A 12,135-nucleotide genomic window follows, 5' to 3' on the forward strand; every position below is an offset into this window, starting at 1 on the left:
ATAATATTTATCTATTGAAACAGAAAAAAAAAATTGTCTTAAAAATTTGCATAGTTTGAAGTTCCATTGTCACTGCTTTTCTCATTTTGAAGGAAGTTCCACAGTCACAGCTGTTCCATTGATGATACCTGCTGGAATCGGATTTTCATCAGAATAAGAAATCTTTTATTTGCATAGCTTTTCCTGATGCAGCCCCCCAGTCTTTTCTGGGTCAGACTAGCTATTGAATATCTACAGATAATCCCAAATTAAGAAGGTTAAAAAAATTAAAAATACTTCATTTCTCTAGGAAATTTTGTTAAAAAGTCTGGGTCATAGCAAGTTGTTAAATATGTAGTGTCTGGAGTTAAAAATAGAATCCTGTACTCTTCCTTGACTATTCTTGTCTTAGAAAGGTGTTTGGTCTGAGAAAGGACAGCAAAGTTAGTTGAAAGAGCAATTCTTAAGAACAATCGTATATGCTAGGCCTATGGGACAGAAAAAGAAATCACACTTGAGAGGAACTCAGGGAGCTTCTAAGGACAGCACACTTTATAAACAGTAGGTATAAGACAACAGCAATAATGATTTGACTTCCAGGGAAAAAAAATCTGGGGTCTAACAGCATACTCATGTCACACAACTGAAGGAAAAAAAGGTCATTTCAAAACATTCATAATCATTATGTATTATGGGTGTCAACAAACAACTTTTACCATGTTCAAGAGCAGTCAAACATCTCATAACAGACAGCATGGGAGTACTTAAAGAATGTGGAACAACCTGTACTGAGAGGGAATTTTTCTAAAGTGGACTTGGTGATCAACTGAAAAAAAAATCACGTATTTCACATAAAGTATTCTGAACTGAGTTTTTTTTAATAAATTTTACTGAACCTTCAAAATATTAGTGTTTTTATCAGTTTTAATGTACAGATTGTAATGGCCACCAAAACTCCCTCCATTATCTTTCTTGCAATTATCAGATGTCCCTTTATACAAGAAAGTGTTTATTTAAGCAGAAGGAATAGTGTGGCAGCTAAGCTAGTTCAGCACAGGATGATGAGAAAACCAGATACAGTCTATGACTCTGTACCTTTCTGTTAACTATTCTTAATTGTTCAGCGCTGAATTGTCCAGTGCTTGGCATCTGACATCTTACAAAGCAAAATATATAAGCTTCTTTGTTAAGATGATTATGAAGCCTCAGTTAATTAGGAAGACTATGGTATGCATTCCTATAGAAGGCCATAGCCTTCTGTTATGTTAATCTGAGAAATGCATTGCAAACCAAATGTAGTCCTCTCATTTGTCGATGTGAGGCTAAATTGAAAATGTAGAAAAAATCGTGGAGGTTAAATGGAAAATCTGATTTGTGAAAGATACTTAACAAGGATACATTGTGTTCAAGAACAGGCGATAAGTTTAGAACGCACTGATTTTTCAGTCTTTTTAGATCTGAGGAGAAGGAAGGGATGATCTGCTTGAGTTAAACTACTTTCCTTGTAGCCACTTTGGATTTCAGAAAAAAAAATAAAAAACTAAGGATAATTAACACAAGAGCTAGTCATTTGACATTATCAAGTATATTGTTAGACTTTAATTCATTTTTTTAATTGAGATGCTTACTGCTGAAGACTGTCACATTGGCAGGTTTTCAAGACTGTTATAATCTAATGAAAATACAGAATAGCTCCTGTGGTAATAAAAACAATAAAGAAAAATGCTCTAACTGAACATTTAAAATGTAATATATTTTAAGAATTCTATTTTTGTGAGTCACTGACAAATTTCTTCATTCAGAAAGCCAAAAGTTAATGTTGGCATTTATTTTAAAATGCATGCAACGAGCAGTGTTACTTTTAATTTGAAAAGGACATATACTCTGTGGATTTGCACCAGAAATTAAGGTCTATACTGTGAATTTTTGATGTTGCTTGACTTTACAGCTCTGACATAGATTTGTATTCATATTGTAGATATATGAGGATTCCATTGTTCTTCAGTCTGTGTTCAAAAGTGCACGACAGAAGATTGCCAAAGAAGAGGAAAGTGAGGATGAAAGCAATGATGAGGAAGATGATGACGATGAAGAAGAGTCGGAGTCAGAATGTGAGTCCACTGCTAGGTAGAGAAGATAAAGTATATGTAGGGGTAATTAGTTGTTCTAGTTTCTGCTGTAAGAATCCATTTTCTATGAAAGAAAGTAACTTCTTAAAAAGTTTTTTGCTTTGGGTGTTTACATTGAGCTTAATTCTTGTTGCTTTGTGTTATTGCTGTATTTGTTAGAATATAGTAAACTACTTTTAAGCCAGAAAAAAATCACAGAAGTGCTTTGTGGGAGCAGGTCTCACTGGCTTTAAGTGTTGACAAACCCTCTGATCCTATTCATGTTATTTTTAATTACAACTACCTGCAAATGCTAGATACAATATTCATAGGTGGTCAACCTTTCAGGCATGATGTGACACATAAAAATCATCACCTGGTTAAGAACCAGAAGATGTAGCAAATATTCTTCAGTGAGAGAGGGGTGAAGTGAAACTCCAGATTTTTTCAGAAGTCGGAGGTGACACCAATTCTTCAGAGGGCCCATCTGTAAGAAAAGACTGGGCTGGGCATACAGTTAGGCTGGAATTCAGGGCGTGGTGCAGGAAAAACTGGAGTATGTCTTCGAAGAAGAGACCTCTTATCCCCTCTTGAAATATTCTGACAATATATTATCCCTCTAGGTGAAAATATTTGTCTTTTGCTTCTAGTTTGAATTTTAATCTGCTGCATATATCCTGTTCCACTGATTAACTAGTGTATTGAAATTGTCGTAGCATACTGATGGCCAAAATGGAGCCAGGATTGCCCATACAAAGGGCCTAATCTCAGTACTGTCTTCCAGGTCTCCTTGTCAGTTCAGATTTCCTCAGTGGAAACATAACCCCCAAACATGAAGTCCCTGCAGACTCAGACATGATGTAGTAGAAAAGGAGGCATCCTTTATTCCCCCTTTATGCCACTCAGTACTCCTACCCGTGCTCTCCAGCTACCCCATCTGTCTTGTTACAGAAAGTATAGTACTTTGCCCTGAACTGCTCTTCCAAGTACAGCAAGCAGTTCTGCAAAACATGACATTTCAGCAGTTCATTTGGAAATCAGACACTTAACATGACCTTCAGAAAGGTGTATACTCCAAATGTGTTATCTTCACATGGCATTTCTGTGGTCTAAAATAACACAATTGATTGCTTGTACAAATCACATACATGTCTATGTGCAAATAAGAAAGTATTTTCAGGTGTGCATCTCCTCACAAAACCAGATAATACCTGTGGACACCATGCATTCTGAAAGTGAAAAAGAAGATGCACATGGTCAACTTGAAGTTGTTTATGGCTTAATACAAATCATTGTTATAACTATCAAGAAGCAGAGAAATAAAAGCAAAACCTCTGATTGTTCCACAGTGCAGATAAAGAACAGAGAAAGTACCTTTTCAGATTGCTACCAGGGGAGAACTTCTATGAACAGAGACAGCACTTACAAGTTGATAAGTGATCTTCAGTAGTTATTTTATTGAATTAGTGAAGAGTGGCTACGTTGTTTTTAAAAAAATGCATTCATATATGTTGTTTTACTTTCTGCAGCAAAATCAGTAAAAGTCAAAATCAAGCTGAATAAGAAGGATGAAAAGAGTCGGGAGAAAGGGAAAGGCAAGAAGAGGCAAAGCCGAGCAAAAGCAAAACCTGTTGTGAGTGATGATGATAGTGATGAGGATCAAGATGAAAATGTAAGTTTCGTTCACTGAGACTGTGGAAGTGGTTGCAGTGATTACGTCTCTACCCTGTCTTGCTTGCTGTCAGAATTCTCACCTATTCATGCTTAAGCATGTATTTAATCTGTATTCATTATCTTGAGAGAATTTGGCAAGGGTGTTAACTGTATCTGGGTGTGCTTAGGAGATCTGGGTCATGTGCTGAGAGACAAGAAGTCTGAGAAGTTCGGAGCTTATTTCTTGGAGTTGTTCCTACTTTCTTTGTAACTTTAAGCCTCATGGTTTGTTTACTTTCATCCCCAAATGAGAAACTCTTTGTTTGTTTGGTTTGGTTTTTTTTGGTGGGTTCTTCTATTAATGGAACAAATGAAAGCAGACCTCAGTTGTTTTTAAATGTCCGTGTAGACAGAAAATTTGGTGTTTCCTTACTACTCAGTGTCTTTTCTTCTCTAAAGAAGCCAGCAGCAACTGAATTAAATGTCATGAAAGAGAAATATTAGATAACAGTATATTTCTTAAGGCTATCTTGATTTGTGAGTTTAATTGTCATCTTTCTCCCCTTTTCTTTCTTTTTTCTTCTTTAACAAATTCCACAGAATAGCTGGCAAAGAATTTCTGACTTGTCTTGTGTCTCTTACCTCTAGGACCAGTCGGAAGCAAGCGGAAGTGATGATGAGTGATCCATAGGGTTTATTTTCTTGGCAGAACTGACCCCCTTCCCTTCTCTTCTCCCTTCTCCTATTTTATGCCCAGTGAATTCATTTTGTCAAATAGACATTGGGTTGTTTCTGTATTCTCATTCTCTATAAATTAGCTTTAGGGTAGTGCCAGACAAACATATGATATCATGGTGTAAAAAAGGAAAAAATGTAACATATTGTGACCAAATGGGCCTCAAAGACTTAACAACAAAGCAACAAAAAAAGCTTTTGATGGAAAATGTGGGTTGGTAGTATATTTCTATGGGCTGGGTTTAGCTTGGTAATGGTTTAATTGTGCCTGGTTTTATCATTTGATAGGAAGTTTTTCAGTGGCATCAGAGAGACAAAAAAAAAAAAGTCTTTTGTAGCATTGATAACCAGGAGAAGCCATTAAAAGTCACTGGTTATTTTATTTTTCATCAGGCAGTTTTCAAGGTTTTTATTTGTTCTGTACTATTTTTTTTTTTACACTGTGGTACATATATGCAACTTTGTTTAATAGCTTATAATTGTACAGTAGTTAGCCTTCATCCATCTTGTCCCATTTATGTTTTTCCACTTTATGCTTGACGATCTTCAGAAAAATGCTTTTTGAATTGTATCAAATTTGTCTACTGTAAACTTTGCTTAACTTTTTTCTCCTTGATCAAAAAAGTTGGGTTGAAAAATGCTATTGAATATTGCAATCTATATAGTGTAATGGATGGCTTCTTTCATCAGACTGATCTTCTATGTTACCAATGTGGATTATCACCTTTTCCCTAAAGTGTACTTAATCTTTGCTTTCTTTGCACAATGTCTTTGGTTGCAAGTCATAAGCCTGAGGCAAATAAAATTCCAGTAATTTTGAAGAATGCGGTGTTGGTGCTTTCATAATAAAGAGATAATTTAGCTTAATAGATACAGTCCTGTGCTATGAGTTCCACAAAAATCTTTTTTATAGTAGTGATGGGAGGACAAGAATGTTTCCTGTAGAGAGGTCCACTGTGGTCTGTCCAGAGTATGTAAAATAAGAACTCATTCTTATCACCACAGAAGTATCTTCAGAGATGAAGAGAAGGCATTTGAGACATGTTAAAATAAAAATAAAGTTGAAGTAATAAAATAATAACTTGAAGTAAAAGTGTAATTCCTTACCTAATTACAATTAAGGTGATTAAACAATAAAATAAATTGTTTGTTTTCTTTTTCTTCCAGGAAATGTATGTCCCCAGGCTTCAGTGGGCATGAATACAATCACTTATGCAGGCAGGCATGTAGGCTGTCAAGCACATTTATAAATCAGTTTATTTAAGTGTTACCTTGAGGTATGAAGGCTGTGATGCACTAAGATGTGGTAGTGTAAATGCTTGAAGTACATAGTTAATGTTTCTACTCTGTGTGGAAATCAAAACTTCTTGATTTGATGTAAATTTGGTAGAATATGTGCAAGCCTGTGGCTTCATTTGTAAACAGAACATGTCTTTGTTTCTCAATATGTGTCTACATCATATTTCTTGTTGCTGCTTTGCTATTATATTAATTGCTTCATTTTTTCAACTAGTTGGTTGAAAAGTGTTTTTTATGTTTGCCTGGTGCCCATTTGTGTGTTATAGCCCCACACTGCGATAATGTCACCTTCAGTTAGTTTTAGCAATTTCAAATATTTCATTTGTGATCCTTACAGGCATAATAGCCTTGGATGGTAACAGTATATCCAGGTGGAAGTAAAGATTATTTTCTTGCTCATAAGTTTGCCTTAAGCAATGAGCATAGAAATGGAAGTCATTTGCCTACTGTAATACTTGTTTGTCTCACTATAGAGGTAGCTACTGCGATTTACTTTATGGATACTCTGAAACAAGATTTGAAGTAATGAAGCAATTACTTGGACATATACTTTCATGACCTGCAGACCTAAAGGATTCTGTGCACTGTCTAAACAGAAAACAACTGGTAGGCTCCCACAGTTTGGTGGTGTTGAAAAATGAATCTTTCCCAAGAATAGCTTCTTGCCAAAAACATTCCCAGTGTGTGTACTATCCAAATGGGAGACACTATATTTCACAGAGAAACACATTGATCTCAGGGGGACACACTGTTCTCATCGATGTGTATGAATATCTGGAGAAGCTTTGAAGAAAAGGACCTGGGCTTCCTGAGGGACACAAAGTTGAATATGAGTCAGCAGTATGCCCTTGTGGCAAAGAGGTTTAACAGTATCCTGGGCTGCAGGTCAAGGGAGGTTATCCTTCTGTTACTCAGCCCTTGTGAGACCACACCTGCAGCACTGTGTCCAGTTCTGGGCTCCTCAGTACAAGAGAGGGATGGACATACTGGAGCACATCCAGGAATGGTGCACTATGATGGTGAAGGGAGTGGAGCAACTGATGTACAAAGGGAGTCTGAGAAAGTTTTATTCTCAGACTCTTCAATTTGGAGAACAAAAAGCCTGGGGGGAACCTTATCAATGTGACTCAACATATTAAAGTAGCATGCAAAGAGGATGGAGGCAGGCTCTTTTCAGTGGTGTCCAGTGACAGGACAAGAAGCAATGGGTACAAACCAAAACACAGGAGGTCTGAACATCAGGAATTACTTTTTTTTTTACGTGTTTGTTATGGAGCACTGTCACAGGTTGCCCAGAGAGGTTGCAGTCTCACTCCTTGGAGACCTTCAAAAGGTCTCAAAAATATTCAAAATATGGTAGTGTGCAAGTGGCTCTGCGTGACCCTGGTTGAGCAGGTGGGTTGGACAAGATGACATCCAAAAGTCACTACCACTCTCAACCTTTCTGTGATTCTGGGGTAGTTTGGTTTCCAGAGGCTAGTTTGGTTTCCAGAGGCCAATCTGTCTTCAGGGATTGCTTCTCAAGGCCATATGTATTTATGCTATTTTTTGACCTTTAAAATGAACCAACTCTACCAACCTATTATATGTGACATGAAACAGCTGGCAATAGGCTTCAGTCACTGATAATTTAGACTGGTTTTTAATTGGCAACTTACATTTAACAGGTACAGTATCACATTGCTTATCCCCAAAGTGCCTGGTGACTTTACAGTGACCCAGTTTTATTTATTTTTCAAGAACTCATTATTTACAGATAGACGTGCAGATGGAGAATAAAACTGAAGTAAGAACCATTGCAGTTGGTCCTGTTATTTGGCTTATGATATGAAGGGTTGAGGGTGGTGAGGCCTTCCAGGGAGATCCTGACAAATGAGAGAGCTGGGCAATCACCAACAATATGACGTTTAACAAGAACAACTGCTGGATTCTGCCATTAGGAAGGGGCAACCCTGGCTATACATACAGACTGGGGGATGAGGGGCTGGAGATCAGAAGTAGATGTAGGGGTTCTGGTCGACAGCAAATTGAACAGAAGACAGCTGTGTGCCCTGGCAGCCAGCAAGGATGACCCCACCCTGGGGTGCATCAGGCCTAGCACTGCCAGCTGGTCGGGGGAAGGGATTGTCCTGCTCTGCTCTGAGCTGTGTGTGTCCAAAAGAGGGCTACAGGGATGGTGAAGGGTCTGGAGGGCAAGATGTATGAGGAGCAGCTGAGGTCCCTCGGTTTGCTCAGCCCAGAGCAGAGCAGGCTGAGGGGAGGCCTCATGGCGGCCTGCAGCTCCCTCACGAGGGGAGCGGAGGGGCAGGCGCTGAGCTCTGCTCTCTGGGGACAGCGACAGGACCCGAGGGAACGGCATGGAGCTGGGACAGGGGAGGGTCAGGCTGGGGGTTAGGGAAAGGTTCTGCACCCAGGGAGTGGTCGGGCACTGGGACAGGCTCCCCAGGGCAGTGGTCACGGCACCGAGCCTGACAGAGCTCAAAAAGCAATTGGACAACGCTCTCAGACACATGGTCTGATTTTTTGGGTGGTTCTTTGGGGATCCAGGAGTTGGACTCGAAGATCCTCGAAGCGTCCCTTCCAACTCAGGACATTCTATGATTCTGTGAATTCCATTGCTACCCAGACTAATGTTTTAGTTGTTATCTTGCTATTTCTCTGTGCAAATTTACTGTACTTTTCAAAATGAGCTTTTTGTTAGTAATCTCAGTACATCAGTATACAAAAAAATACATGCTCTGGTTAAATAGTTGTCATACAAAAAGTTCCAAATTCTTTGCAAAGGATTTTTTTTTAAGTAGGTACAAATATGTTAAAGCTGGATGCACACTTCTACATAATTCCTGTTCTAATACAAAATGAAGACATGCAAAACACTTGGAACACCTTTTTAATGATACTTACATAAAAGCACAATATTAAAATCCATATTAAGGGAAAATAACTTATTTCCTACCTCAATTTCAGTAACTTACTTAAAGGAAGCTGCCTAGTAAAATTGGATACAGTGTAGCTTGTGCACTGGAGGACATGAACGAAATAAACAGGGGGAGGTTTGCTTGTTGCATTTGCTTCTCCTGGGGAGTAGGCAGCAATGTAAGTGGGCCAGGTGAATAACACTTAACAGCTTTATTTCAAATGCTGTCAATATTCTTTCTTCTCCCCTCACACCTTCTGAAAGAAACAAAGAAAATGCAAAACCATTTACTTTAATTAATATAAATGGCTTCTTGCTTAAATGTGTTCGGTACTCATTGCAAAATATTGCACTGGCTTTTTTGTAAAACCCGCATATATTTTTATTTTCCTTGTTATGTATACTGCTTTCAGGAAAAAACAATAATAACATCAACAACGACAACAACAACAAAACATTAAGCTGTTCCCTCTCCCGCTTTACTCTGGCCCTGGAGGTGTACTTTTCACTCGCTTAGCTCCTGAATAAAGATGATAATTCATTGATTGTTGAGGCAGTGAGTCAAGGCAGGGTGTGTCCTGGCAAATAGAGCCACAGTTTGTGTGCACTAAAAATCAAAGGCAAAGCTGAGGTAGCAGTAAGCCTCAAAGAAGTGTGCAATTAGTGAATTGTTGGTACGTGCTTAATACTGTTGACTACCCAAGAAGTACATTAAGAGCTTTATTAATAATTCACAATCTGCTGTCACTTCCTCATTAAAAAAGCTTGGAGAGTGGAGTTTATTGAACGTCTAATCTGCAAAGCAGTTCACAACAGGTTAAAAACAAAACGGAAAGTTTTTAGAAAGTGATTTTTGGAATGCTCTCTTTGGTTCCCTTCTGCTCATCCTCCTAAAATCTCTGAAATCTCTAAAATTCGTAGATAATAATAATAATAAAACAGATCAATATTCTTTTTCTATATAGGGACTTAAACTGTAAGCTGAAACATGAACACAAATTGAGTTTTGTAGGTTCATGAAAAAGGCTAGCGTAAGTAGTCTACGTGTGTGTTTTGACCATAATGTAAAAGGGAAAGTAGGTTCAGGACAGGCAAAGAGGTAAATGATAAACAATTTTGACTTTTTTTTTTTCAGTAGAATTATATTTTATTTTAAAAGGGATCCCTCACCTCTAATCTTCTTGTGCTGAACAAGAGCAAGAAGGCAGATGAGACAGAAAATAAGCATGTAAATCAATTTACCAGTCAACATGTACCTAGTTCTTCCTTATTGAAATTGCACGTTCCTTTCAGAGGGTACAGTTCATTGTACTGTAGGACTGTGCAGTCCTACATTTTAAATGTTTAAACATCAAGGGCCGTGTTTGTGCTTGGGGTAATTTTTTAAATGAAAGCCAAAAATGCCATGAAGGATTATTCAGATGCAGCCTGCCCATTCTCTGCAAAGAAAGTCAGAAAGGTTGTATCCAAAAATTATTTAAATATGACACAAAAGTTAATCAAAAGTAGCAACAACGCTCTTTTATTTTTCCTTAGCAACCAAATGAGCCAAAAGCTTGTTCCAGGTGTATCTGCTTTTTCATGCAGATGTCACATCTGCTCTCCAGACACTTATGGGTCTTGCCTTCATTTTCTGTGTTTGCTCGTGTTGAGAACGTGGCAATATTTACCTTACTCTTCACTCTGCTGTCAAATGGAGAAATGAATGTGCCAAAGAACACACTGAACTCTCTGCCTTGGTCTGACACTGTTGTGAGGTTAAATATTTTTATTCCCTTGCCTCTGTTAAAATGACATTATGTTTCAATCCATATGGTATTGCTAATTACCCCCTGTTTTCATGACCACAGCAGACATAATAAGGACAAAATTATTCTCCTATTAGAGGACAACAGCTTGTGTTTTCTTCCCACATGTGCCAAGTTGCCATTGAAATCTGAATCACAATAAATACTGCAACATGGACTTCTTGTGCTTTCTAAGTGACCAGAATATGCGTATTGGAAATGATACCTGAGAGAGGGAATATTTTTACAACGATTTCCAGACTGGGCAGCTGTTTTCTTGGTTTGTGCTTGGTATTCAGAGTTAAGTTACCGTGCACAGTCCACTGTTTTGGTGACATAAACTCATATTGCTTCATTATATTTACCACTTTTGATGGGGTAAACAGTCTTGCTGTGTTACATTATTACTGCCTGTGAATACAACAGTTACACGGGCTATTCTTTTACTAGGGGATAGAGATAAAAATAGGTGGAGACTGAGAAGACTGCAATACTGAGACATGAATGCACTGTAAATGAAAGAGAAGTATCTGCATGCGAAACCTCATTTTCTTTCTCTGAAAGACCCATAGTTTTTGGTGGCGTTGACTTTGTATCCACTTGTGTTACTTGTATTGTAAGATGTTTTTTATCCCATTTTACTGTAGCAATATCTATTATATACATTCTCCCTTTGGGGCTTAGGCTTGGTAGCTCTTCTGTCCCTCAGCTTCCATTGAAATCAATTTTATATGCAGTTGGATGCATTACAGACTAGAAGCAGTTGCTGCTTCATTGTGCAGCGTTACTTCCCATCTTCTTTGTCCTTTTAACATGAAGTGGGAGAGAAAAGAAGTGGGAGGAAAGGGGCATTTTCTGACCATTCATTTAGAGCTCCTCATTTTCTGAGATTAGGACACCATGTTGCTGTTAGTGCTGCTGTCTGCTGGTGCAACCCTAGGGACACTTTAGTGTTCCTTCAATTGTTGAGGTTTCTTTGAGCAGTTCTTAAGGTCAAGGAATAAAGCAGAGAAGCTGAGCATGGCTGTTATCTGCAGCTGCGCAAAGTACTGTAAGCGCTGCTGTCAGTGCACTTAAGCACTTAGAATCAGTAGTTAATATATTTAAAATTTCACACTTCATTAAAACTACATAAAGGGCAATCCTACCAAAATTAGAAGCATTATACTTCTGCTTTGGAAACTCCTATTATGCCATCTTCCCTTGCTGCACGCATCATTGGAAGCAGCTGTGCAATTTCTTCATGCTGTCTGTCCTACTGTTTCTCTGTGAAAACCTGTGCCTCGGGAACAGTGATAGTAAGGTGCTGAAGTAGACAGGATGAGCTAATGAAAGGAGTCAAAGATGGAGAGTCAAGATTTAAATCCTAGTCATCCTGAGCGTTTATAGGAAACTCATTTATCCTGCCTCCTGAATTTTTCACTGCTTCTGGGGTACCTGGAAGATACAGTGACAGTTTGTAACAGGACCCACACCAGAATCTAGGTATGTTAGTGTGATGGTTTCCCTGAGATGAACAGAATAAAAACAATAGAGATATTACAGAAAAAAATATATATATATATCCTATATGTTGCAAGATTATAACTTCTGATTAGGAGTAAACAAATTGAAAAGGATGTTGGTGCATCTTTCTCTTGTGTCACTCAGACTTATT

At 38.2% G+C, this 12,135-nt stretch overlaps 1 protein-coding gene across 6 annotated transcripts in view; it reads left to right on the top strand.

The window, feature by feature from the left end:
- Positions 1–5,299, top strand: part of SMARCA2 (SWI/SNF related, matrix associated, actin dependent regulator of chromatin, subfamily a, member 2) — a 124,568-nt gene extending 119,269 nt beyond the window's left edge. For all 6 annotated transcript variants that reach the window (XM_066988778.1, XM_066988779.1, XM_048050955.2 and 3 more), the window contains 3 exons: positions 1,958–2,090; positions 3,617–3,759; positions 4,389–5,299. In XM_066988778.1, coding sequence (XP_066844879.1) covers positions 1,958–2,090; positions 3,617–3,759; positions 4,389–4,424 — 312 coding nt within the window. In that variant the 3' untranslated portion in view covers positions 4,425–5,299. The remainder of the gene's footprint in view (positions 1–1,957; positions 2,091–3,616; positions 3,760–4,388) is intronic.
- Positions 5,300–12,135: the final 6,836 nt, after the last annotated feature.

Source organism: Anser cygnoides, chromosome Z (genome assembly GCF_040182565.1).
Source record: "Anser cygnoides isolate HZ-2024a breed goose chromosome Z, Taihu_goose_T2T_genome, whole genome shotgun sequence".
In the NCBI taxonomy this organism is placed as follows: Eukaryota; Metazoa; Chordata; class Aves; order Anseriformes; family Anatidae; genus Anser; species Anser cygnoides.